We start from the raw sequence: 27,608 nt of genomic DNA on the forward strand, positions 1-27,608 counted from the left end.
GAAGAATCTGTAATGAACCTTTATCAGAGAACTATAGCAGTATCTAATGATGTTAGCATATGGTGCATTACTCTTGAAGGCTATTTCACCATAGAGAATAATGCTCTAGAAAAAAATAGCAGCCTTGAAATTATGTCATGGTCATGTATCTCCTTTCCTTACAAGTAATGCTAGTCCCTAACTTGCAGCTGAAGTGTAAAAATTTGCTTCCCCCCCACTATATACCCTGCTTGTCCTTGAAGACCTTTATTCCCACGTTTATTCTCAAATAAATAAACAGAATCACATAATAAAACATATTTCCCAGTTGACAACTTAATTGAAACAACAGAAGGAAACAGCAAGTTTAGGGTATGTGTTTTATTAACAGCTTCAAATGAGCAATAGTAGTATTTAAGGTCTTTTTCCTAAGCTGTTCACACGTGAGGTACTGAATTTCCAGTTTCTTGTTTCTTGTTATATAGAATTAAGCAATTCCAAAGCTTCTTTCTGTACCTGAAATACATAAATAGAACAACAGTGTAGATAAAGGCTTTTCTAGCAGAACTTGCCATGCAAGCAAGCACCTTAACGTTTCACCACAGTTCTGTAGATTTGTTACTCTCCTAAGACTAGCCAGTTTCCTTCCCCTATTTAAGATGCTCTGCATTTTTAACATGAATGGTAATAAAACCCAGTCCCTTTGGTATAGTTAACTTACGTGTTAATTAGTTTATTTGGGTTGGATACAGCAGATGAGCTCTTCATTTGCTATAGCCTTAGCATGTACTGAGTTATCCTATTGGTGGCCACAACCAACCAACCAACCTGGAGTTTTCAAAACTCTGACTGGCAGCCAAATAAGTTTGAAACGTATCTTAACCTAGGGATTCCAGGGAAAGTCTAATAACTTTTGAAGATGATAGCAAACATCGGTATTAAAGAATAAAAACGTCTGGCCCTCACAGAGCAAGCAGTTCAGGCAATGCAAGCCAGATACTATGGACAGTCAGAGATGAGAAAAGTCCAGAATACCTACTTATGCCGATCTCTGTCGAACACAGAAACAAGAATTCCAATTTCTTTGCCCAGGCTACTTTCCTTCTTGCAGGACTACACTGTCTAGTTCCCATGTTTGTGACACCTGTGATTTTTGCATTTTACGCAATGACCCACAGTACGGAGAGAATGCTACCTCAGTTTAGCATCTGTACAGCGTTTTAGGAGATATATAAGGAAACAGATCTTTGCACCAGGAGGCAGCAGATGAGTGGTTTAACACCTTGGCTACCGTACAAAAGCCACTACTGGCTCTTTTTGTCTGGCTTCTGAAGGCAGGAAGGCTTTTGTCATCATTGGTTTCACATCTGCATCCAGACACCAATTTGTTTGGCAATTACTAAGTATGGAACAGTTTTATATAGACTGGAGACCACTACACCTTTAGGCTATTGAGCTCCTACAAAAACTGCAAAACGGTGGAAGAAAAGAACCCTTATTCATTTCTACTGAAAGATATTACTGAAGGAGCTCACTCCTGGGAGAAAGAGTTTGAACCTTATTGGAGAATCCACAGAGGAGGAAAAACTTGAGCAGTGTTTCTTCTGAGGTGTGAAATGCAAAATCCTTCCAAAGTATTTCTTACAGCTAGGACATTCAGAACAAGACAGCACATTTACACGTTTCCTGTAACCGTTAAAGCATGATCTCACACTGCAGCTTTATGCTAAACAACTTTTAGGTCAATCAACCCTAAGAAAAATAAGCTGGAAATTAGTCCTGATGCTAACAGAATTACTTGCTCACTGAAGTTGTCTGCAATTTCTGTGGTTTACACTGAATACAGCATTAGGTCTGCACAAGGCTAATGAACTACCCTCCTGGAAGCACACACTATATATATTTAAGTAGGCAGCAGATACCTACCTGTCCAAACTAGAATCCTGAGTAGTTCAAAAGGGTAATTAAGTGCCTATTTATTGTCTGCTAGCACAGGAGATTTGCCGTCAGAGACATTGCTTCCATTTGACTCAAATCATGCACTCTGAATCTCTCCCTGCGCTCTTAAGCTTTACGGATCTAGCAAGTTTTCGACGCACTCATGCTTTTCTCTTGCTCCTGCTCATGATTCCATTAAGGGTATGTTTTTTAGCTGTTCCGAAATATGATTTCCACCTGTCCAGTTTTAGGCCTATGAAAAGTGACTCTGCTCACGCCGACAGAAGTTAGCTCAGGTGTCTGCCTTAACTTGAGCAACACAGTTAAGAATGGGTTGCTGTTAGCACCACAAAAACATTGCAAAGAAGAAAGAACAGTTCTTTATTAACAGAACATTTCCAACCACTGCATTCAGAGGCAGTCACCAAGATACTAGAATTTTTTGGTGTCTGGCTGTGATTCTGGAATATAAAGGCTTCTGAGGTAACCATTCCATGGCCATGATGTGACAAGTTGGTTACTGTGTGTGGCTGCATTATTCAATACTTAGCTTCTTACCTGTTTGTCCTCTTCCGTATGTGCAGGATAATCCTTTGCTTTGCTTAACCACAGAAGAGCCATCTTTTTATTGTTTAACTTCAAGTATGCCTTCCCCAAAAAGAGCAAATTTTTGCTGTAGAAATTTGGGTCAGCTGCACAGAGAAAGAAGAAAAGCTTTGAATGATAACAAGCAGCATACTATCAAAGCCATAATAGTGCCACTCCTTTAAATACTTATTTCAGAAAAAAAGATCAATGTTTTTTGGCTTTAGACCAGATGCAACCCAATGTAAAACTACTTCGCTTTCTAGAATTTGGTCTCCTATAGTTATGTTAACTAGAAGCTTATTAATTAATATGCTAAATGAAACTAGATTCCTCACAAAGAGCAAAGCAGTAAGTTTACGCTTATTAAGTTTAAGGAACAGCTTCGCTTTGCAATTTGTGTGCTCTTCTGGACGTGGTAGGTGCAACAGGCAATGCAACCAGCTTAGAAAGTATAGGCAAGGAAATAAACAGGCACATTTCATAGCTTCAGACCAGGTGCATACAGATCATTTTAGCTTAGCTTTTGCTACACAGGAAGGAAACTTAAAATTGTTTGTACACAAGTTTAACTTTTCCTTTTTTAAGGAGAGATTTAAGAAGATGCTTTTATAAAACATACTTTGCCCATTAACCTTTATTAAAGATCAGTCTTGCCTACTGTTAATACCCATTACAGCATAAGCTTTCTCTGCATTCGGATCTAAAGTCAGGATTCAAAATGCTGACAATCATTTTTTGCACATTTTGTGCAATAATAGAGTACACAAAGACAGGTAAATTCCTGCCTGAGGAAGAAGTGTAGTTTGGTAAAAATGACAGAGACTGACAGCAGCAACGCTGCCTGCTCCTCTCTCTTCTGCTAGAGCAGGCGGACCCACTCTGTAGAATATATTAACTTTAATAATAAGCTCTAGCTCTGCCTGTGATTAGCATACTACTCTATTAAAAATAAAAATTGAATGATTTCACATGTACATAGAGCATCAATATGCAAATGTACTATAATGATACTTTCAGAAATATTGAAAAACTTGCTAGATTTTTTTATTCACTATTATTCTGTCCCTACAGTTCAAATTCCAGCAAGCAAAATTCATAGCTGCACAGAATAATACAGAGCTTGGACCACTAACATCAGTCAAAAAAAAAGTAACAAAAAAAAAAAAAAAAAAAAAAGTCAAATACCGGTAAATGTATGGAGGTGTTTTGGAGGCACATTTTGAGATCAACTCTACCATTCCTGTTCACCGATGCACTACTTGATACACAGGGAAAGATGCACAATAAACTTTTCCATCAAACTTCATTGATACGATATAGAAATCTTTCACAGAACATTGTCTTCCCATATCTTTTAGCTTACCAGTTTTGCTTGGGGCTTCCCTCTCGGGGAAATAATAGCTACATATTTTCTTTCATAAGAGGACAGTTTTACTGCTATTTGGATAGGTACTCTGATCCAAATAGCTTCTGAAATCAAAAAACATGCCTTCTCTGTCATCCTATTTAAAATACAGGGGACTTTTAAACTTTAAGAAGGAACTAGAAAGACTGACATAGAAATCTCACTTTTGCTTGCTTCTTTGCCCTGCAATAGTACATTCCAGTTGAATCCCTTGGGGAAATGTATGTTGTTACTAATAGGGTAAAAAAAAAAATAGAAAAAAAAGGGAAAAATATACTCACAGAATGGTTGAATTTGGAAAGGACCTGTGGAGGTCATCTGGTCCAACTCCTGCTCAAATATGGACGCCTAGAGCCCTGAACCTTGTCCAGGTGGCTTCTGAAGGTCTCACAAGAGGGAGACTGCACCACCTCTGTAGGCAGCCTGGGCCATGCTCAGTCACCCACCCGCACAGTAACTAAAGTGTTGCCTGATGCTTAGACTGAAACCCTTGTCCCAGTTTGTGCCCATTCCCTCTTGTCGTGGCACGGGGCACGTGCTCTGTCTTCATTTCATCCTGCCTTCTGTATTTACAGAGGTTGATGAGATCTCCTCTACACTTCCTCCTCCTCATCATGGCTCTTCAGCCCTGGGGTTCTCCAGTTCCTTGATGGCCCTTGTCTGGACCCTCTCCAGTATGCTTGTGTCTCTCTGGCACTGGGGTGCCCCAGAACTGGACCCAGTAGTGCAGGTGTGGCCCTTCAGCAATGTTGCGTAGAGAGAGGATCACCTCACTCCCTCGACCTGCAGGCTGGCAGCACTTAGCCCCACACAGCCCCGACCACCACCGCCAGGCAGCCTTCTCTCTCCTCGCTGCGTCAAAAGTACGTTTTTTCTTTGCACTCTTCCCTGACCGGGAATCGAACCCGGGCCGCGGCGGTGAGAGCGCCGAATCCTAACCACTAGACCACCAGGGAGCACGATAACAGCCTTCTCCGTGCCCATAATAAAGGTGTGCCACACTCAGCATCTCAGGACACCTTCCAGCCTAACAGTCCACTCGACTACTGCTAAAGCTGATAGGTTTATCATGGGTTATTAAAATAATTCCAGAAGGTAAAGGTTTATGCACGATAACCTGCAGTAAATGATAGCATTCTACCTACAAAAAGCTACAAGAATTACCTTCCTCTGCCATGTGGAAGTAACGCAGAGCCTGCAAAAGAGAAGGTTGTCTTCTTTAAAATGGACCGATGCAAACTGAACACAGCAAACTAAACTACTATGCATGTTCAACACAGCTGAAGGACACCTGTTGTGCTCCTCTCCATTATTTTATTTCTGTTAATTTGGCATGTTACAGATTGTTCTCATTCAATGTACAACCAGATTCGGCCTCTTTTCCACAAAACTACTTATCCCCCTATTTTCCTGCCTCTAGCAGTGTTTATTATTCCACTGTAGGTATAGTACCTCCTGTTTGTCCCTAGAAAGTCTGATAGTATATTTCCAGTCTTCAACTCATCAAGACCATTTTGAATTTCATTTCTACCTTCCAATGTATCCACAGTCCCTCCAAGCCAGTTCTCGTGTAAATTTAATAGACAAAACAAGTTTTATCCTTCATGTAATTAATACTGACAAATACTTCAGAGAGAACTGACCCCTACAGAACACCAGGTGGTATCTTCCTACCTGAAGACAAACCTTTATGAAATACATACACATTTTTCAACTAGTTTCACATACTGCACCTTGGAAATTTCACTTATCTCTTCCTCATGTTACCAACTGGAGGAAAAATACTATCAGAGAATTTAAAGTGTGCATGTATCTACAAAGCAGTTTTTGTATTGAAACTGCACAAGTCTTATCAGTATGGCTCAACTACAGACTCTGGGACAAGTCATCTTCTTTAGCTGCTTTAAGCACTCTACACAACTTGATATTGGGATTGGAAAGATTCTGCAGTATTTGAAATCCTGTCTGACATGCTGAATTCTTCCAAAAGTGATTTTCAGCAAAACTTAAAAGCTTGATACTCCATTAAAAAGTCTTCTCTCTTTTTCAAACAGATCTTCAATGGCTTTTTGTGTTAACAGCAAGCAACCTTCTACAATTACTTTCTAGTGACTCACTCACCCCTCACAACTTAAAAGAACACAAGATTGTGGGCCAGGATTGTTGTTGTTCTAATAGAAAACAAAGATTACAACAGCTGCCAGAGGATGAGAGAAAAGGTATTTGTTAGTGGTAAGGAACAAATCAGGCTGTTACTTTTTGCATTTAAATTAGTAGAAGTATAGCAACAGCTCTGCAGGGGAAATAATCTATGAAACATTTTCTTATTGTACCTCTTGATAAGTGGAAGTTGGAGGTGTTGCAAATAGCATTGCAGCTATTTTTCGTTGGTACCATGGCATTTCAGCAAAGGAATAACACCTGGAGCAAAAGGAAACATTTATTAACACCCTTCACATTTCTCCTTTGAATGAACATTCTCAAACCTTGGATATCATAACTGCTTGTTGCCAAGAGTCATGACACCCACAGTCACGCTGCAAGTTCTCCAACTTCTTACAACTCCACAACACAATTGCAAGGTGCTTGAAATTGCTGCAAAGTTTGGCAAAGGAGGTTTTGATGTGTCTTCTACAGAGAACTTTTACTGCATTAGGCTGGAGACGGTTATTGAACATGAGACAGCCTTTCAGCTTGTAGTATTTTAACAATTAATGAGCATTTTATATTGTTCTAAAATATATGCAACAACACAGCACAACTGAGTAATGTCACTGCCTTACCTCAACATTACCTCGTTTTTCCTCAATTATTAATACACAAAAGCAGATGTGCAGCACATTCCTGAAAGACTCTGATCTATAAGAATGAAAATAAACCTAAGAATCAAACTACTGTGTTCTAGGCTATGCCATTCTACTCCGTTTTCCTATCTACTGAGTAACAAAGGTAATTAGTCACCTGTCTCAGAGACAGCGAAAGGATTAAATATTTAAGTTTTTCAAATACATAGAACATTCCAGGTCTAACATTAAAGAGCACTATTCACTTTTATTACTCTCACACAATGATGATAAAAATGTTTTTTTTACTTCGTAAAACAGAACATGCAGGAGGAGGAAAAAGATTAATGAGTGCAAATATGGAAGTGTTTGGGGGCAAGGGGAGCAGCAGGGCATGGAAAACAAACTAAGTTGAAAGTTTGCCATCAGACGTGCCTTATCAGAAATGCCAATAAGAGAGGTTCAGCCCAGTAAATACTAGGAAAAGAAATGAGAGTAATACTCCAGAATTGACCGAAATGAAATTCCAGTTTCAGATGAAGATGCTCTGGGGCTCAGTAATGGATATATGTAATCATACAACATGAGAATATTTTAGTACCCAAAACAATAACAATCCTCAAATTTCTTATCTTTCTATTTTTCCTTAGGAACAAATGTTTAAAGTTCATTTCAGAAGTTTAGAATGTTTCAGAAGTTTAGAATTCTGATTCTGTCAAAGCCAGAACAGGCTTCCTATCTCAAAAGTGACATTGAGGCTCATTCAGTTGGGAGTATACTCATCTGCCTAAACATCTGGACTACTGCAGGGGTTAGGTCATGTGGGAACAAGTAACACTGAGATACTGAAAATTTGAAATAAGACTTCTGATATTCAGCAGTCCAGAAAACAGCAGAAAAAGTAGCTGTGATTTTTAGGATTTCTTTACAAATCCTTTGGCTTTATTTATTTTAAACCTCTCAGTCTCGTAGTAGAGATTTCCTGTAAGACATCTGGCAGAGGCCGAAGCCACTACATTATATAACCAGAAATGCTATTGGAATCTCTCAGTAACAAGTAAAAGATACTGTGTTCAACCAAATTGCTTCCACAGAAAGTGCCGTTCATATGAAAAGCTTATTTCCAGTCCTTTGCCTGCATTGTAAAAGTAATTCTTAGTACAAATTTAACTGAGCAGTAAATTCAATGTCAGAGATTTTGGTAATGCACATGTAGTCACAAGCTGCATTTACCTCAATGTAACTTTTAAAATACAGTATCATGACAGATAACAGAGGAAGTATTTTATGAACAGGTATCACATTTGATTGCTTTTCATTATACACAGACTGTATTAAGTTGCAGTCATCAGTGAAATTCAATGTAGGTTCAGTGTTAAATTTTGTCCCATTCACACTGGTCAGAAGAAAATGACTTGCATGTTATGGAGATAAAGGTCTGGAAAATAAGTTTTTAATAGTTCAATACAGTGAAACAAAGAAATTCAATGAACAAATATTTTTTTCATCTTTTTTAACTGTATAACAATTAACAGCCAGACGTTTTCAAGGCATGACCTTCTGTGCCATTCAATTCAAGTTGCTTGAATCAACTAATTACAAGCCACTGAATTATTCTAAGCATTTCTGCAATTCATATAGTCCACTTCTATTCTGGCATTTTTCCTTGCTATATTGTGGCATATATTCTAGCACTTCTCTTTGCCACCAAGTTTTGTTCAAAATGCATCTTACCAAATGCCCATAAGATGAATTGATGTTGCATCTTTCGGGTTCAGTTCAATGGCTCTCTAGTGGAGGTGCAAAAAAAAACAACAACAACAAAAACAAAGATGTAAAAGTTTATTCTGGCACATCTGGCTTAAAATACATTAAACAATAAAGAAACATCGACTTGTTGTTCTACTACTAATTGAACCACATTAACTGTGTGTAGAATTTCAAGGACACAGTACATATTCAGTGCAATTGAATCTGCTCACCTCCAAAAAACTGAAGGCACTGACAGATTTGTAAGCACTCATGGTTAACAGGTCAGGAAGAGTTTCACATGAGACTTGATGTGTTCAGATTCTGACATAATTTCCAGTGATACAAAGTTAGTCAGCAGTCCTTTATCTTCTTCAGTACTTGTCCTTGACTGGTACACAATCCACACTTACAAGGATGGCCACACACCCATTTCTCAATAGCACAGCTATACCTTATCTAGCCCTAAGAGACGGCAAAAGCACTTCAGCTATTTCAAGACTCTTCTCTATAGAGACTTAGTTTATAGAAGGAACTAATTTGTATCCCTTGTTGCTTTGGAATCCCAGACTGTCACAATAACCCCCCCCCCCAAAATCAAATTGTCACCAGGAGATCTGAAAAGACGTACATTTGCAAGATTTCACCAACAGCCAGTTCATAACCCTCAAAAATGTACGTATTGGACACATTAAGGCTATCATATGCAAAGAAAAAAAATCAAATAAAGAAACAACCGTTTACATTACCTGAAAATGCTCTTTGATAACAAAGGCATTTGCAATTTTAACCTTGATTCCTTCATAATCTCCAACATCACTGATACAAATGGCGTACCACTGTAATTCACAGTACAAAAATAAAACATTTAATAAAGCACTATATTGCTAGTAAATAAATAATAATAATAATAATAAAACACAGAACATCCATCACCTCCACCAAGCAAAAAGTATTTGTTATGAACAGTTGTAACAGCATCAGAGCAACGTGACAGTCTGCACAGATAAGGGAATCAATGTCCGCCTCTTATCCAAGATACCAACACAATTGACTACACTTTGTTACCTCTGTGCCTGAGAGAAACAGCACCAAAAAATAGCAGAATGAAGCCAGAGCCTGAAGTCTTTCCAATGAAACTCTATAGAGCTAAAACTGCACACAGAGACAGCATGCTGAATGTGTGGCATGTAAAATGTTTTTCAGAGAAGATCAGCTGTAATCAGTGTGATCTGTCACCTGTTCCCATGGTCCTGCACACATTAAACCAATTTCTGTTTCCTGTGTACAGGAAATTTAGCTACAAAAGTTTGACTCTTATCTCAGAAACAAATCATCATGAATTAAAAGCGAGTGAAAATTAGAGCGAGAATCATGCATTCTTAACTGAAAAGCTAAATTATGCTGAAGTTTGCTGATACAGCACAACATTTGTTCCACTTTCCACTGAAAAATTCAAGGAAGAAGATTTCAGTCTAGTTATTTTACTTGGCTTACCTTGTGTGCTGCAAAATTTGATTCATTTTTTTCAAGAGCCTTTTTTGCATACTCAAGGGCTTCATACACCAGTTGTCTTTTCTCCTCTGCAGAAGTGCTACTTAGTTGAGCTAAATCTCGTGATGCTCGTGCAAGCCGCCACAGTAACTCTGCGTCCTCACTAGTTACGAACAGAAACAAAAATGTTCTGAAGTAACAATGGCAACAAACCTAGCAAAGGTCTCCAATAAGCCTTTCAATACGAATCTCAAGTGCTCAGTTAGATCATCTGCCATTCTATGCTAGATGCAAATTCAAGGTAACAAACAATAAATGAAAGCCTGCCATTATACACTGCCTGATGATACCCATCTGAAATGCATTTGAGAGGTTTTTGCTGTCTGGTCATAAAACGTTCCACTCCCCTCTACAAATGGGAGCACCAAAGTCACAACTACCAGAATCCAAAAATATTAGAAAGCATACCTGAGTCACTGCTAGACTAAGAATACCCATCAAAGCCAGTTTTCTTTTCTGGAGTCAAACTGAGTCATGCTCAGTGCATAGTAACACAGAACTAGCAGACTAATTTTTCAGCCACATCACAAGAATGTTAAGTACAGCTACAGGGGATCATTACTTCTCACAGAGTAAGAAGCATTGTTATACACTTAGGAGCAAGGTCACAGCTTGCTTACGGCACCGGCACCGTGTCCTTTGTGGGCCAGGACCTTCCTTTAACTTCCCAGCCTTTGTACTTGTACCTCTGTCAAGAACCAAAAAGCAAAAAAACAAAACAAAACAAAAAAAAAACAACAAAGCAAAACATCCAAAAACAACGGAATAGTTAAATCCCTCCAGAAATGTTCTAGGAGATGCCTTGTTTCCAAAGGAAAGGACTCTTAATTTATCTATGCATTTTCTGATTTTTCCTTAAGCAGCCTGTTTGTTTCTGTTCACTTATCTGAAATGTTTTGCGTAGCTAAGACATAACTGCATGAGTAAGGAGCTTTTCCTCTTCAAACTCAAATCCTAACAGGAGACAAATGAAAACAGAAATAAGGAACAGCTGGTAAGCAATGAAAAAAAGTCTCAAAAATTGTCAGTGCCTAAATTCTAGATACTGTGGTCATTACAGTAATGTGTACAGATGCTGTGACTTTTTCCACTATATATATATTTTTAAGAACTCTTAAAGTAATAAACTAAACTTACCTAAAACCTCCCTACAGGAATGAAAGCCTTAAATGTTAAACCTCAGCTTCTACAGCTGCACTCAGCTAAAAATCAGTGCTTTCATCATTCATTTTTCCATGGAGAAGAAAAACATCAAGAATCCCTTCTTACTTAAATAAAGATGAAAGCAAAGTTCTCCAGCACACCACAACAAGAATATTAGTTGAAAACTGGTATAAAATAACACATTAAAAAGCAAACAAACAAACAAAACAACACAACAGCAACAAAGTAAGTGCAGATATTCAATTCAGTCAAGTACCTATCTTTATGCTGAACCAGCAACCGATACAGCTTTTCAGTTTCTCCACTCCCATACAGGTAGTCTGCTTGCTCTACAACTTCTGCCACTTAAGAAAGAATGAGAATTGTGGAAACAGACAAAAAAAAAAGCATGTAATTAGAATATTAAGGTATAAACAAAATGTTTCAGAGCAAGACAGTCTAACTGAAACACAATGAGTTAATTTTTAGGCCATCGTTCTAAACAACAACTTTCATGCACAGAAGACTCAGATAAGCTATTTACAATGAACAAGTAGGAAGAGATACAGTGCTGAGTATGTACCTGTCTCTCATGGAATTGGGGAGTGGGCTTCAGCAAGAAAGTGACCTCTGGATGCTTAATGGATTCAACATTCAAAAATGTATTTCTTAAAGCACTGTAAGCATTTTGTTTTATTTGTGAAGAAATAATTTTGTTTAAATATTCTTGGTTCTCAATACAGTTCCATAGTTTTACCAAAGACAACCACAGGTTGAGTATGGCTCATTATCTTACTCAACAAGTCAAAATGAAACACCATTCAAAGATTTTCTGACTGAGGCTCTGAAGATTTGAAAAATCAGGGTTGTCTTTTTTTCAATTTATAAACTAAGTATCCATTGTACTTACAACATTTAAGTTTTTCTAGAGAATATTTTAAAGCTCTGACAACAGAAATGGAGGAATATGATTTCCACAACTGGCTGAATATAATGTAGTAATATAATATATATGTATGTATATGGTACATAATACAGTATTCCACTGATATATGAAACAGTTCACAAAACAGGATTCTAGCATGAGAACGGACGGAATTAGGAAAAAAAGCAAATGGAAGCAGGTAGATCATTCTATTGAAGTATACAAAGGTGTAAGAGCAAAATTCTTCTACCAACGTTAAACATGAAAAAATGACACTAAATAAAACGTCTTGTGTAATTTCATTTAGAGTTTTCAGCTACGCTATCATCTCTCTGGCGTTACTCCTTGGTCTGTGATCAAACTTTTATGTGAAAACATAAGCTCAATTCATGCTTCGTAAAAATTACATTTATAAACTTTATTTTTCAAGTTATCTACTGAATATGGTAGTTGTATTTCACAATAACATAGTTTTATTTATTAAAAACAAAACAAAAACACTGAAGACTACTAAATACAAGTCTTATGTTCAGCTTTAAAAGCTCCTAGAAAATAAATCTCTGAAGATTAGAGCATTCTGGATAACTTTTCAGCCTGGTCATCTCTAAATGCCTTCTATCAACAATTTCACAGATACAATAATGGTCTACATGGACTTTGGATTCAAGTGTCTAAGATAAGCCTCATAGTGCATATTCAGCATTAAAGTAACTTCAGGGAATTACGTTTGCTTTCTGAGACATCCTGAACAGCACTGTCAGTACTGTCATATCTAATAACTGAATGCTCAGAATTCAACAGTCTGAACAAACTACTAACTAGGTATTTTACATAAATTGTAAGACTTTTACTTCTTTTTAGCATAACAAACACATAGGGTATTTCTCGTTTTTGTTAGAAACACAATCTCAGTGCTACTCGACTACATTAAATGAGAATTCCACGGTGTTCATATAGAAAATCTCAATTAACTAGAATTCCAGAAATTGATTGGATCTTGATCTGCCTTCCCAACTGAACCTTATCTTTCCCTGTGAATTACTTAAAGCCTGGGTGACAAACTAGGTGTCATACACCTTGTGCATTGAACTCATCCTCTCTATGTCATCAGATGAGATTTGGTTTCAGTGACAATAAATTGCTAATTAAACAGATACCATGCTTTAAAGTCCTGAACTAATTCAAAACCCTGTCAGTGAAGTGTCCTGCACGCAGCCTTAAGGGAGAACCTCAAATGCTTTCCTACATAATCCTGGCGGTAAAAAACTTACATTTCACATTAGAATGACCTATTTGAAAACATTACCTTTGAAGCTTGCATGAACCTCAGCAAAGCCGGAAACCAGCTTGGAAGCTTCATAAACCAAGAAGGACCCCGCTGAGAGCACAACCCCCCTTTTAGGGCTTTTTCTAAGCACCTGCACGGGATCATAAAACGTGCATTAATAAACGCTCTTACTCTGAATTACTATTTTTTCTCATCTCTGGTACCACAGTTATAGTTCAGATTCACAGCCCACACCCCCCACCGGCTGAGGTGTCCGGCAGGGCCCGCTGCCCTCAGCTACCTGGCTCCGGCCGGGACCTCCCCAGCCCCGCGGGCCGCCCATGGCGACCCCCGCCCGCCCTAGCAGCGTGCGGGCGGAGCTGCGGCCGAGGGGCCGCAGCAGCAGCGCCGCCATGACAGCGGCCGCCGCCATTTCGCAGCTCCGCCGGCGGGGGCGGCGCTGGTGGCGGGGCCGGCCGGGGCGAGACGAGGCCGAGGCCGGCCCGTTCCGTTCTGCCGGGGGGAGCCGCGCATGCTCTCCCTTCGTGTCCTCGGGGCGGAGGGGGGCTGCTCGGTGCGGGCGTGGTGGAGCCGCCGCGGGGTGAGGGAGCCGTTGTGCTCTGCCGCAGGTGAGGGGCTGGAGGTGGGGGTCGCGGCTGCTCCGGTGGGGAACGGGCTCGGGCACCGCGCTGCCGCCCGGGTGGAGTCCCTCCGGGCAGGGCTCCGCTGCCCGGTCACGGGCGGTGGTCTGAGGTAGCGGAGGGCTGTTCTGAAGCGTCCCCGCGGGTGTCTGCTGTGCTCCTGCCGCAGGAGAGCGGCCCCGGAGCAGCCTCCTGCGAGCACTGAGCCGCCTGCCTTAGGTAGCAAGCCCCGTCAGTGTCGCTCGCCTAAACTTATGAGGACTGGGTGCTGGTTCGGGGTGCTCTGAAAGTCGCCTTCGCCCCTCGGAGAGGAGACTGGCAGGAGTCCTCGGCTTTCCTTAAGGAAAGTGACAACAAACAAGGCGTCCGGTTCCTGCGGAGTTACTGTTGTTGAAGTGTTCTTGGCTTATTTTTCCGCCCTGCTGTTGCGTGACGTGTAAGGCTCGCCTTAGCTGGCATGCTTCTGGTCAGTTTACTTCTACATTAGGGCAAAACTAAAGCATAAAAGATCTCTGATTCTGCCGCTACCGTCACATATTCAAAGGGCATTAAGAGTTCTCGAGGTAATATAAATATCCCTGCCTTCAAAACTGCGTCTTGCATTCATTTTCTTGGGAATTTCGTGTCTCCAGAAGTTTAAGATACTTCTGTGGTGGTACAACAAAGTATGCTTAATGTAAGTGATTGGAGTCAGACTTACTCCTAGGTGATTTTTTTTTTTTCAGTTGAGGTTTTAAATTGTTAACTTAGATCGCACATACAGATTTTTTCTCAGTCTACATAGTCACAGAGATTACTTCTTTAAGAGTAGGCAGAACAACATGCAAGCATTGTTCATTAGAAGAATAAAAAGTAAGTTAAAAAGATGTGTAAAGGAGCAAGAAGAACCAGACAGAAGTCTTTATTTTCCCGTCTTAATGTTAGGGAGAATGCTGTTTTTCCAGTATGAACGTTTGTGTTAAATGTATAAGAATTAATCAGTACAAATCCATTATGTGTGACTGTTAGACTAATTTTAACTGAGCTGTTAAAGGCAAATGCCCTTAAGGCTAGAGGTAAGCCATGGTAACTGTTTAGTACAGGCAGCACAGAGACCCATCCTTTAGGTGTAAATGTGGCATAACTTATCTAATGCTAAAATCTCAACTCCACAGCTGAGTTAGCTTAATATTCTTACTTGGGGTGAAGTTTTCTTCTCTATTCTGATCTAGAGTAAGGTAAATGCTATCATGACTGTGGTTTACGTTAATAAATATTATTTAAGGAAAAAGTTACACGTTAAGGTAGATATTTTTTTTCTTTCCTTATTAATTCTGTTAATTTTTTAGGTGCAGTCAGGATGACTTCCAATATAAATCTTCAAACATAAGTAATACATGATCAAGTTAGTATCTGTGAGTATTAGTTCTAAACCCAGCAGAGTTACTTCTCTTGGTCAGTTGGGCTGTGATTAAGAGCCACTTCCATCATCACGTGACATTGTGGTATGGCTTGTTAGAACAATCAATGGACCTTTTTTAACTTCTCATCTACATGTTCTATATTTACTTTCTTCATTTGGTGTTTAATTTTACCTTGTATATGATACTTTTGCTCAGGGATTTAAGTGATGTTACTCAGTGATTGAAAGATGTCTGAATGTAGGGGTTTTGGTGCTGGCTTGCTGAGTCTTAATTTCTGTTAGTCTTGATAGAATAGTCTTTTGGATAGTGATAATAGTGATTTAGACCATACTTTCTTCAAAGGTTGAAAGAATATCCTGTAGATCTTTCTTATCCTGTGGCTGGATCTGATGCGCTTATTAACTCACTGCTGTGTCCAAGGCATGGTTAGGAGCAAGATGAAATAGGTGCCAGTCATGGTTGGTGGCAGCTTTCTTCTGGTACTTCTCATATCCAGGAGGGCTATCAGCAAGTCCTGGTGGTAGGTGAGTAGTAGTAATCTAATGGTTCCAGGAAGCAGTTTATTTGCTGCCTTTGTGTGTTCAGAGCTACTCCCTAGGAATATGCAGAGCAGGCACGTGTGATGTCTCCCAGGGACAATGAATACAGAGCGCAAGAAGCTGGTATGATACAAATTGAAGGAAGGAAGACTGGAGAGCTGTTGGTTGTCCTACAGGATAATTTGAAATATATCTGTGCTATAGTAAGGTATAATTATCTGAATGGCAGCTTGAAGTTAGTGCTGTTGCTTGTACTGAGATAGTAAATGATGTGTTGGACCAGTGTGGTGTAGTGTTTCTATTGATTTTTTAGTATTCTATTTTCTTAGTATTCTATTGATTTTTCTTAGTACCTTAGGCAGCATGATAAATATAATTTAGATTTTTGTATGTAGGAACCACCTACAAATACTTGTCTGACTTGCCACACCAGTGTGCTACCCATCTAGTGGATAAATATTTGAACTACCTGATTATGATGAATCTTTTACAAATAGATGATTCATTGCCCATAGAGAAAATAGTATCTCACTCATGCCTCAGATTTTTTAAATGCTAGCTCTTATTTTTTTTTTTTCTCTGCATAATCTTCAGTTATGAAGCTGTGAGGTCATTGTGGTTTTATCAGTGTAATCTCACTTGTTCAATTAAGAATGATATAGTTCCTCTGTGCATTCAAAGTAGCGAGTGAGAGGAGATAGAATTCATACTCAAGGTTTTGTGCAACTCTTAGAATACTTGGTGAATGATTCAAGTTGAGGTGAATTACTTTGACCTGCTTCTATTATTCAACTTGTCAGCACATCAACTACTGCAACAGAAGAGTTTTATCAGCTGTGTTATCTGTAAAGAAAGGAAGACGGCAGTGGAAATTCAGATTTGGAGGTATGATTTTTAGAGAAGCCTCAAATTTTCAAATGCCATGCTGAAATTAGGTTATGAAATGGTCTTAGCCTTTGTAACTTTATGAAATGGTGTGAGGTGGTTTGTTTCTTTAAGAATTGAAGGGGTACATTGACTTTATTTGAAACAGACATCTGTGCATGTGTGTTTTAGTATGATTGCAGATAGTAATGCTGTTAGCCCCCTCTTGGGGCAAAAGCAGCTGTATTTGTCATGGTTTCATTGTCAGTTTCTTGCAGCAGTTGTGGCGTTTTCTGGGAATATGTTGTTGTTGTTCTGTGTTCTTTGCATTTGTAACAGTTAGGAAAAGGTGTCACAGGACCACTCTCATTATGGATCAAGAAGATTATGTTTATCAAATGGATGTTGTCTTGCAGGTTGTTTCCATTAAATTCCTGTTTTGTTCATTTTTGTGCTACCTCTTTGTTGGAACCCTCCTTGTGAAGGGCTATTGCAGGAAGTGCTGTCGTTGCTTAGTGAGAGATGCAATAGAAGAAGTTCCAAGGAATACAGGCCTAGTAATCTTCACCACACACACACACAAATATATATATGTATTTTTTTTTTTTTTTTTCAGGAGATAGTATCTTAGACCTATTTGAAAGAACAGAGACTGAACAATTGCATATAGTAAATGTTCAGGGCAGTAAAGCTTCATATTCATTATTTCAGATTAGGGTTTGTTCAAGACTTTGATGTAATAAGTTTGTATAATTAATTTCCATGTTATTGTCTTCCTATGCTTATGGGAAATGCTTAGTAATCCAAGGAGAATCAGAGTACTACTTTCATAAGATATTTTTCAGTCTAACATACAGCTTATGTAAAATGCTTAATTGCTGTAGTACCTAGAAGTTTCAGTGAACAGGAACAGACTTTATTAGCAAGTTCTGAAATGTCTCCCCTGTTTTTTTTCTATCTGTGCCCTGTAGTAACAAAATACGGAGTTTTGGTCTGTTGTCATTAGTTGTTCACAGCAACTAGGAAATGCTCTGCTAGCGACAGCTTGTTTACATCAGAACATGTTTGAGATTTGTGACTGAAGTCAGCAAAGCCAAACCTGGCCAGAGCAGTGCTCACTTCATTAGTCCTTTTGCCTTGCTATAGTTAGGTATTTGTGCTTATCAGATTGGATAGCACCTGCTCTAATGAACACACCTGAACTCACTGCTGCACTGTCCTGGAAGTAGCACTTGGGCAAGTCTATGCTCTCCTCTTGTATTGCAGCATTGACATGATTGCTGCAGTCTGAGAGTACTGAAGTGCTTTGTTAGAAGATGATCCTGATAAGAGAGCTGTTGCTTTCCAGGTGGAATGCCCTGGTTGCAGTTCCTGTTCAAAAGGAACTGGGTCATCTGGCAGACACTGCTTGTCTTCATTAGAATCAGTGGGGGAACTCAGGGAACATTGTGATTATTTGAACTGCAAGACAAGGCTAGTCCTTGACTTGCCATTTTGCTTTGATAAGGCAGTGCAAGCAGAAACACCTGCAATATATTTAGTTGAGCTAATCATGCTCTTGAATGCCCCAGGCATTTCATAAGGTCAGGAATCAGCATCTCCCTTGTGACTGTACACTGCTGCAGTTCAGTGTCTGGATGTCGCAGGCTCTGCTGAATTGTTTAGTAGTTCAGTCTCCCCTCATCCAGCATTATCAGTGGTTTTTAAGAGCGTGATACACTCCTGCGGTCACAAAATCTATGCCAATGAAAAGGACAATCCCGTCACTGTCATCTGGCCCCATCCCAGTCAGCTTTTAGCTTGCTTCGTGCTGTACCCTACCTGGAGGACAAACGTCTGATAGATTGAGAACGGCTGAGGTTTGGGTTATATTTGGCTCTGATGGGGAGTTACTTTCATAACAAGAGCTAATTGCATAAATAAGTCTCTTGTTATGTGATGTAATTTACTGGCAGTGAAGGATCATCTTACCAGATCGCAAACAGCATCATCGCTTTGTGTAAAGTTCTTCCAGTATCACAAATCTGCAAGTAATCCAGTCATTTATCTGAAATATTTTGCATCTTCCTTGCCTACTAGATCTGGTAGTATGTTGTGGAATGGCTTTTCGAGAGATAATAATACATAAGTGCAGCTGTGATTCCTTATTTCCACCATCCTGAAGAGACTGCAACTTGTCAGACTCTGTGTCCCAACAGGTTTTCAAAAAGACACCACTTAAGTGGCAGTGACTCCGTTCCACAAAGGTGTTTGTCTTCTTGGGAATCCCCCCACCCAAACCTGTTCTGGAAGTTTTTAGCTAACACAGGCTTTCAGACACAGAGAATTGGGTGGAGCAGAGATATTCTTGCTTTTATGCAGCATGGGATTACGAGGATTCACACAACGAATGTGGAGCTCTAACAACTTCCACAGTTTAAAAGTCGTCTGCTTCGTGTGGACATGCAGAGCATGTGTACCCTTTGCAAGTTATGCACTGACTGCAACGTTACAAGGGAATTATTTGTTTTCTGTGTGTTTTCGCTACTGAAAATACCATTTTGGGTTAATGAGATGACTTTTTCCTCACTAGTAGTTATATTATTCAGGTTGTATAAAAAATCAGGTTGTATACAGCTATTTACTATGAAACTATGAGCCTTTTATTATTATGGACAATCATGTTGTCTTTTTCAAATAGCAAAATTATTTCTTGAAATACATTAAAACGTTACAGACCTCTTCAGTTATAAAAAATAATGATTTCTAATATTCTCAAAATCTCTGGGGAAAGTGACATGTATTATTTTCATCTTGCATTTTGTGAAACTGGGAAGCAAAAAGATTAATCTCAGGATTTGGGAAGTTATCTTTTTATTTCAGGGTTTCAAGTTGAATATCCTTTGCTCAGGTGAACATGTTAGAAGCTGCCTTTTAGCTACTGTGGACACAATTAGTAGGTCTTGAACAAGTACACTTGTGTTTTGGGGCAGGGAAGCAGGCTTTTCAATTCTTGCCCTCTCTGTGTGTTAAAGGATGCTTTTTGCACCATGCCTCTTTTGCTAAATCTGTTCTGTTCCCACACTGTATGCTTAGTGGAGAGACAGTGACATGTGGAGGAGGAGAGGAAGTCACAAAATCATGTGAGGAAAGTACTTGTGGCATAAGAGAACTGGGACATGCTCACACAGGCTAAGAAAAATCTGACCAGATTTTTAAGTTGACTGAGTTCTGTCCATTTACAAGTGATTATGGAAAGATTGCTTAACCAAAGACATGTGGGTAAGGGTCCTTTCCCAAGATCCAGGTTAAGGAGTCTTAGTGAAGTTAGGGCAATAAAATCTTGACTTTTGAGAAGTACGTCCTAGTCCAATCATGAATTCTGTTACGTCTCATGAAAACCCTTTTTAATTGCTTCTGTAGCATCGGTGGGTATTAGAGCATCATTTTGTCAGCAGAAGGTTGTTTTTCTGGAAACAGCCACTAAGACAGCCACTAAGGAGTCATGCTCTGCTCTGCTCTGGGCAAAGCCACTAACTGTTAATGAGTTCTGTCTGGCAGCCAGGAAAGCAATAGAGAATGGAAAATACCAGTATAAAAAGAACCAGGAGAAAAGGGGCAGACAGCTTTTTAAAAGTATGCTTTTTAAGCCTAGAAAACATCAATTTAAAAACTGTTCTCTATGTTTGGAACTCAGAGCTTTGCTTTTTTTTTTTTTTTCCTCCCCTCAAGGATAATGAAGGAAACTTGGTAAAATCTTGGGAGTTCAAGCTGCTCAGGTGGAATCACATATAGGTGTTTGCAGGAGGATTTCCATAAGTCTGCGTGCTTCTGGAAAGTAGTGTATGTGAGTGAATGTTTGAGTAGTTCCTTCACAGATTATTTGTATTTACTTCAGTTGGTAGTGGTCCCTAAAGGGTCCATCCAACTCTAAGGTAGCAAAGCAAAGATGGAGAGGCAACATACAAAGTGTGCCCTAATGGAATACAAAAGCCTCAGGAAAGCTCCCTCAGACTACATTATTTTCTTTCTCCTGTTTTCAGTTCATTGGACCTCTTTTCCATCATCATCATTTCCCTTTTTGATTGTAAAAAAAAAGAACTTATTTTTCACTAAAAGTCATATAAATGTAGTGAAAGGCAAAGGGCTGAACAGTTTCAGGTGCACTATACTATAAGTGATGTAAGTAAACTGGCTAGATAGGAAGGAAAAGCATCTGCTTCTTAGCAGATAGACAGTATCTATTGCTCAGACCTAGTTTGGCTTGCAAATTCTTGCTATGCCACAGTGGGCTTCATAATGGATAATTAATATGTTTCTTTGTTTGTATCTGCTGATACAACTTTTGCAGTTCCAGTAGAGAATGATTGAGAAACTTCAGAGGAAATGTGAGAAAGCTTTCATTTCTTTTAACTGAACCTCCAGAAAGAATGCTTCCTACTTATTCTTAGTTGTTACTTGACTTCAAAAATGTTATCCTTATTATTAAAAATTATTAAAATTATTGTTGTTCTTAAAGACTTACTAAGCAAGATTGCTTACTCTTGTTCCCCATTTAACTCCTTTTCCAATCCTGCCATGCTTCAGCATGTTGTTACAAAGGCTTCTTGGGGGAGTATTTAATATTTTGTTCTAATACATTGAATTATTATTAGGATCTACAATACAAGATACTGGCATTCATGTGGGTTTTACAGAATGAGATTTAGAGTATGTGAAATTGTATTGTCAGCATTCCAAACCACTGTGCTTTCTTTGTGGCATATCCTGTTTTGCCTTTGGTTCCTCAAGCATTCTAAGAAACTTGATCTTGTTGCTTATTGCAGGCTTTGAAATGAAGTTTTATCCCAGCGTGGCAAAGCCAATAATATGGTGGTAACGCTGTAATCTTGGTACCTCATAAATTTTTTAAAATGGTATTTAGTGCCTTAAATTGTGCTTCTGACAAGCAAATATTTCTAATGATCAATCAGAGAATTAATTCATTGTGACAATCACAGTATTTGCTTTTTAATCTTTTAAAAATGATGATTTCTATTGTTGTTTTATAGCTTAACAAATGGCGGCGCAATGTGTGACAAAAGTGGAGCTGACTATTGCATGCACCAATCTCTTGGATAAAGATGTCGGTTCCAAGTCAGACCCCCTGTGTGTGCTTCTCCAGAACACGAGTGCTCAGCAGTGGTATGAGGTACAATATGATTGCTCTCATGAATCTGTTAAAAACACAATCTAGCTTCTTGGACCTTTTAAAACACTGGAGCATAAAACTTCATTAAAATAGTTTAAGTATATGCTCGCACCTTTGAATATTTTTCATTAGATTATGTCTATAATAAGAGTGGAAATAGCACACTAATAATTGTTTTCTAATAAATACTTAACACCTGGTCTATTTCACCACTGTTTTCCCCAGCCAGGACAGACAACCCTTCCAAGTGCTTAAATGTGCTTTTATAAATACAGTACTCCAACTATAGTCTCATCCTTGATTTGACAATATACAGTTTTTTGTTCATGTTCTTGTCTGGGAGTAGATAAGATAGTCCTTACAGGGAGCAAAGAAAAACAGGACTTCATCTATCTCTAATTTATAGCAATGGATTTTGTAATACACTGTACTTAGTTGTATTTTATGAAAAGTTTGTTGGAAGATATGGCTGTATACTAAGAAGTACTTCTGAAAGCCTTCAGTAATGTTGCTTGATTTAGGTGCTTATCATGGTTGGTGAAATTTTGAGTAAAGTGGTATCTTTCTAACTGCAGGTTGATCGCACAGAAAGAATTAAGAATTCCTTGAACCCAAAGTTTTCAAAGAAATTCCTAATTGATTACTATTTTGAGCTTGTTCAGAAACTTAAATTTGGAATATATGACATTGATAACAAAACCTTTGATCTGAGTGATGATGACTTCCTAGGAGAATTTGAATGTACACTGGGGCAAGTAAGTATACAGATTATTTCCCTTAGAATTAAGAAAATACAAGTTAAAGCAAGCTGTTAACCACTTCTATCTTAAATTTTTATTACTGTGTTCTTTTATAGTTGGGGTACTCTCAAAGTTTCCCTCTTTTTTCCCCCAAGCCTCAGTTTAGTAATACTTTTATTTGCAGAAGGTTTTGAGATGCTGCCTTAAAATGTGCTCTAGAATGATGACTGGATTGCTGTCTGAAAGTGGATTATCAGTGAGCACAAAGTAGTGATTGATATTTACTTAGTCTAAAACTCAAATTCATATTTTTATGCCCTGAAAAAGGGAATTGGTGTATAGCAACATATGAGTGTTCACAAAGGCCATATTAATATTCATTTGCTTTTCACTCAAGGCACGCAGTGATTCTGGTTCTACTTCTCATTGATTTCATTCTCGTTTCCTTCTCAAATTTTATTGTTAATGTTACGGCAATTAGGAAGCTTTTTTTATCTTAAAAGATCCTTCAGAGGCATTTCTCCTCAGGATTGGGGTTTCTCTCCATGCACCCCATGTCTTAATTGTCATCTTTTTTTTTTTCAAGTTTGTTATGAAGACAAGCATTGTGAAATGAAATTCATTAACAATTTAATAATTCATTTTTAAAGTAAAGAAATACAATTAGAATGAATAGACAGACTTCTGAGAAAGCATTACCTGAAAAAGCTAAAATGAAGTCTACTAGAAACACTATAGGGGAAGAAGTGATGCTTATTTGCGTGACAAACACATTGTGTTCATAAACCTGTTCAGTGAATCTGTGAAGCATGACTTGCATGTGTTTGAATGGTGTATAGAAAAAAATTCATACCTCGCTATCTCATTACATTCATTTGAAAATCTATTAAATTGATCTAATAATCCTTGACACTCATTTTATCTTGGCAGATAGTTTCTAGCAAGACTATAACAAAACCATTAGTACTTAAAAACGGCAGACCTGCTGGAAGAGGAAGTATTACGGTAAGACAGTAACTCATTTCAGCAATTAGACTTTAAATAGCATTTTGTTTTATTTATTTATTCTGTGGCTTTAACACAGTGGGTCTCACGTACAGTGCTGTGAAGAACGTTATGTAGTATTCTCTTCTCTTTTGTCATCCAAAAGGAGGGTTGCCCAGCTTCTGCGATAAGGCTCACTGCCTCCATCCAGATAATTGGGGCTACAGTAAAGCATCTGATGCACTGCTATTTGGGCAGTATATTCAACTGTCAGTGTAATCATTGTGGTTAATCCTGATATCTGAACTTATCACTGCCTTTGCCCCCCATTTTTTTACTGGCTCATTTCTGAGTAAACGTGACCTTTTAAAATGGAACTGCCATAAATGTATTGTGAGCACTATGAGACAATATAATTTCTGAATGCAAAATATGTATTTTTTTCTTACCTAGATTACAGCAGAAGAAGTGAAGGATAACAGAGTGGTTGTATTCGAAGTAGAAGCAAGGAAATTGGACAATAAGGTATTTAAGTGATTGCTGTTTCTTTGGTAAAGTAGCAGAATCAATTTTGTCAGAAGACAGAACATCAAAATGCTCGATCTTATTTTTTGCTGACGTGATTACATCGATTAAGATTTGGCTTATGCTAAGAAAAAATCGAGGGAAGATAGCTTCTGAGTAACTTAATTGACTATGTTCAAATTAATTTTGATAAATTTCTAAACTAGATGAGTATATAGTAGGAATATCCTGTGAACAGCACTCTTGCATTTAATTGTATTTGTTTCCTTACAAAGATAATGGAGTTCAGATATATTTATAGGCTTGAGTATTTGTGTAACTGTTTACCAGTTAGTGCTCTAAAAAAAAGATTAAAAAAATAAAATGACTTAGTCTATAAATCTGTTATGTTAAAAAATTTGGGGCTGGTTAAAATGATGCATTTAGAAAAACTTCTTAAAACAACTATTTAATATAATATTAATATTAAAATTTTTTAAAGTTTATAACTTTATTGTAAAATAATTTTTAATTTAAAAATAAACTTAGCTTTCATTCAGGAAAGCTAACATTGACTGAATTTTAATTCATCAATTTAATGATATTTTTGAATTGGAACAAATTGTTAATATACTTATAGTACTTACTACTGTAAGCTTTTTTTGAACTTTATCTTAAATTGAAGGACATTCCCTCTTTCACAGGTGGTAGAAGAAAATATGATATAATTATCAGATATAATTTATTATAAGAAGTGCATTTCTTCATCTAAACCATTTGTTCCCTGAATATTTAGTTTACCTTTTGTTAATCCAAATGCACTTTAACTAGCATTTAATCACATTCATGCCACAGGCTGTTCTGGGATAATTACATGATCTTTAAATACAGGACTTTTTTGGGAAGTCAGATCCTTATCTGGAATTCCACAAGCAAACTGGAGATGGAAACTGGGTGATGGTTCACAGAACAGAGGTAGGATATTTTTTGTCAACTACCTGTAAGTTGAGGTAATTTGATTTCTTATATGACAGAAAGTTTACTGTACTCTGGATCCCTTTTTAATGAAATCCTATTTTAAATAAAAGAAAAAAAAATAGCTCTCTGCAATCCAGAAGGCAAATGCTTTGAAAAGGTACTCAATGCAGACAGATTTAAGTGTAGCTCTGAGGGTAGAATTTGGGCATTTCTGTGACCGTATTGCCTTTGTCAGTGTCACCTAGCTGAACTGTTTACTAATAAAAGCAATTATACTGAATGCTTGCATAGCAAGGGCATGCCAAGGATAATGCAGAGTGAGGGGTGTGGTAGTTTTACCGTGCTAGGCAGCTGAACACCGCAATGGCTCTCTCACTCCCCCTCCTTAGATGAGGAGGGGAAGAAGTAAAGGAAAGAACAACTCACGGGCTGAGATAAGGATAATTTAATTGAAGGAATAAAGAATTATTAAGGAAAGATTATTGTTAATTAAACAATTTAATTAAAGGGAAAAAAGGGAAAGGGGAAAAGGGAGGGGGAAAGGGAAAAACAAAACAAGTAAAGGCTATGTGGAAGTGCAGAGGAAAGAAATTACTCTCTACTTCCCCCAAATGAGCGATGCTTGACCATGTCCTTGAAGCAGGGCCTCAACGCATGTAGCTGGTGTTTGGGAGGAGGACAGAAGTTTTTGCAACGAGAGCCCCCCCCTTCTTGCTTTTTCCACCTTTTATTGCTGAGTGTGACATTGTATGGAATATCCCTTTGGTTGGTTTAGGTCGGCTGCCCTGGTCCCTTGGTGAAAGAGGGAGCACACTGGTTTCCAGACCCACGCCTGCAGAATCTGCTCTTAGATTAGGACACTGAATCTGCTTTGAAAGTCTCTTGATGCCAGCATCTGAAGAGGCGGAGGCTGGTGCGCTCGCTCCTCCTGCAAAAGGCAAATCCCCCCGAGGTTTCCCCAAGAAGGGCAGGAAAAAGCAGCCAATGAGGTTGTGAATCAGAACCTTTATTTGAGCAACGTTCAAAAAAGACATGGGGTGGCGTGGAGGCATGCCGAGCTCTCTTTGCCCATAGCCGCAGGACCAGTTGGTGTGCTTCTAGGACCATGGCCGGGTAGAGACAGGGTCCTTGTGTGCTTCCAGCTCCTCCGGTGGCTGTGGTTGTAGAAAGCTGCACCAGCCTTCAGGTCAGTGGCTGCGGAGGGACTGGGCAGAGGAGGGACAGGACAGTGGCAGAGCTTGGTGTGCTCGGGGCTCTGTGATGGGGTGAGAAAGGAAAAAGATCAGAAAGGGTAGCCCCAGACCATTGCCAGGGTCAGCCCCTGCATCCCTGAGTGAGGCTCTCCCAGCCTCATTCCAAGGCCGTCTATCTCATGTCTCCCTGACAGCCAGGAGATGCCCATCATAGCCCAAACATGTCATCTCCTGGCATGCTGTGAGACCGTGGTGGCCTGTGGGTTGGGGATTGCTTATCTGTCCTGTACAGCGTTGGCAGCTCTTCCTTCCAGCTGAGTTCTCAGGGGGAGAGAGGCCCGGAATGTGCAGTGGTCTGGTCCCATCGCTGTGCGATTCCAACTGAAAGAGGAGAAGCACCAAACGGAGCAGCATCCCCCTGTGACCATGGGCAGCCCCTATCTCTGTGCCCAAGGGTCTTGAGGTCTCACCACGTCCATCCGTGTCCCGTCATCCTGATGGAGTGGTCACTGCCGTCCTGGCTCAATCGTGTCGCCTTCCTGCTTGCTGTGGACTGCGGTGGGTGTGGGTTGGGGTGATCTTACCTGTCCTGTAGAGCTCTGGAAGTTCTTCCTTCCAGCTTAGTTCTCAAGGGGAGAGTGTCCAGAAGCGTGCCGTGGTCTGGTCCCAATGCTGTGTGTTTCTGGCTGAAAGAGAAGAAGCACCAAACGGAGCAGCATCCCCCTGTGACCATGGGCAGCCCCTGCCTCTGTGCCCAAGGGTCTCGGTCTCACCACATCCATCCACATCCCGTCATCCTGATGCACCGGTCACTGCCATCCTGGCCCATGTGTGTCACCGTCCTGCTTGCTGTTAGAGCCTGGTGGGTGTGGGTTAGGGTGATCTTACCTGTCCTGTAGAGCGTTGGCAGCTCTTCCTTCCAGCTGAGTAGTCCTTGGGGAAAGGCCAGGATTGTGCTGTGGTCTCGTCCCATCTCTGTGTGATTCTGGCTGAAAGAGAAGAAGCACCAAACAGAGCAGCATCCCCCTGTGACCATGGGCAGCCCCTGCCTCTCTGCCCAGGAGTCTCCAGTGTCTCACCGAGGCTGTCTGTGTCCCGTCCTGATGGAGCGGTCACTGCCATCCTGGCCTGATCGTGTCACCTTCCTGCTTGCTGTTACAGCCTGGTGGGTAGGGTTTGGGTTGAGGCGATCTTACCTGTTTTGTAGGGTGTGGACAATTGTCTGGCACAGTGCTGGAAAGGAGAGGCCAGGAGCGTGCGG

At 39.4% G+C, this 27,608-nt stretch overlaps 2 protein-coding genes and 1 non-coding gene across 4 annotated transcripts in view; 1 reads left to right on the forward strand and 2 right to left on the reverse strand.

Annotated features, from left to right (window-relative positions):
• Positions 1–345: 345 nt before the first annotated feature.
• RMDN1 (regulator of microtubule dynamics 1) lies at positions 346–13,847 on the reverse strand. Its single transcript, XM_035318520.1, has 10 exons — positions 13,633–13,847; positions 13,371–13,482; positions 11,417–11,504; positions 9,940–10,099; positions 9,192–9,281; positions 8,428–8,483; positions 6,244–6,331; positions 5,075–5,105; positions 2,476–2,609; positions 346–495 (listed from the first exon to the last, which is right to left on the reverse strand). The coding sequence occupies exons 1-10, from the start codon at positions 13,762–13,764 to the stop codon at positions 457–459; spliced, it is 930 nt and encodes a 309-aa protein (XP_035174411.1). The 5' UTR covers positions 13,765–13,847; the 3' UTR covers positions 346–456.
• TRNAE-CUC lies at positions 4,795–4,866 on the reverse strand. Its single transcript has one exon. It is a non-coding gene; the product is annotated as a tRNA-Glu (tRNA).
• The window catches only part of CPNE3 (copine 3), a 33,851-nt gene continuing 20,065 nt past the window's right edge, over positions 13,823–27,608 (forward strand). For both annotated transcript variants that reach the window (XM_035318516.1, XM_035318518.1), the window contains exons 1-6: positions 13,823–13,960; positions 21,809–21,948; positions 22,524–22,703; positions 23,619–23,693; positions 24,126–24,197; positions 25,068–25,151. In XM_035318516.1, coding sequence (XP_035174407.1) covers positions 21,817–21,948; positions 22,524–22,703; positions 23,619–23,693; positions 24,126–24,197; positions 25,068–25,151 — 543 coding nt within the window. In that variant the 5' untranslated portion in view covers positions 13,823–13,960; positions 21,809–21,816. The remainder of the gene's footprint in view (positions 13,961–21,808; positions 21,949–22,523; positions 22,704–23,618; positions 23,694–24,125; positions 24,198–25,067; positions 25,152–27,608) is intronic.

The sequence above is a fragment of the Oxyura jamaicensis genome, chromosome 2 (assembly GCF_011077185.1).
Source record: "Oxyura jamaicensis isolate SHBP4307 breed ruddy duck chromosome 2, BPBGC_Ojam_1.0, whole genome shotgun sequence".
Classification (NCBI taxonomy): Eukaryota; Metazoa; Chordata; class Aves; order Anseriformes; family Anatidae; genus Oxyura; species Oxyura jamaicensis.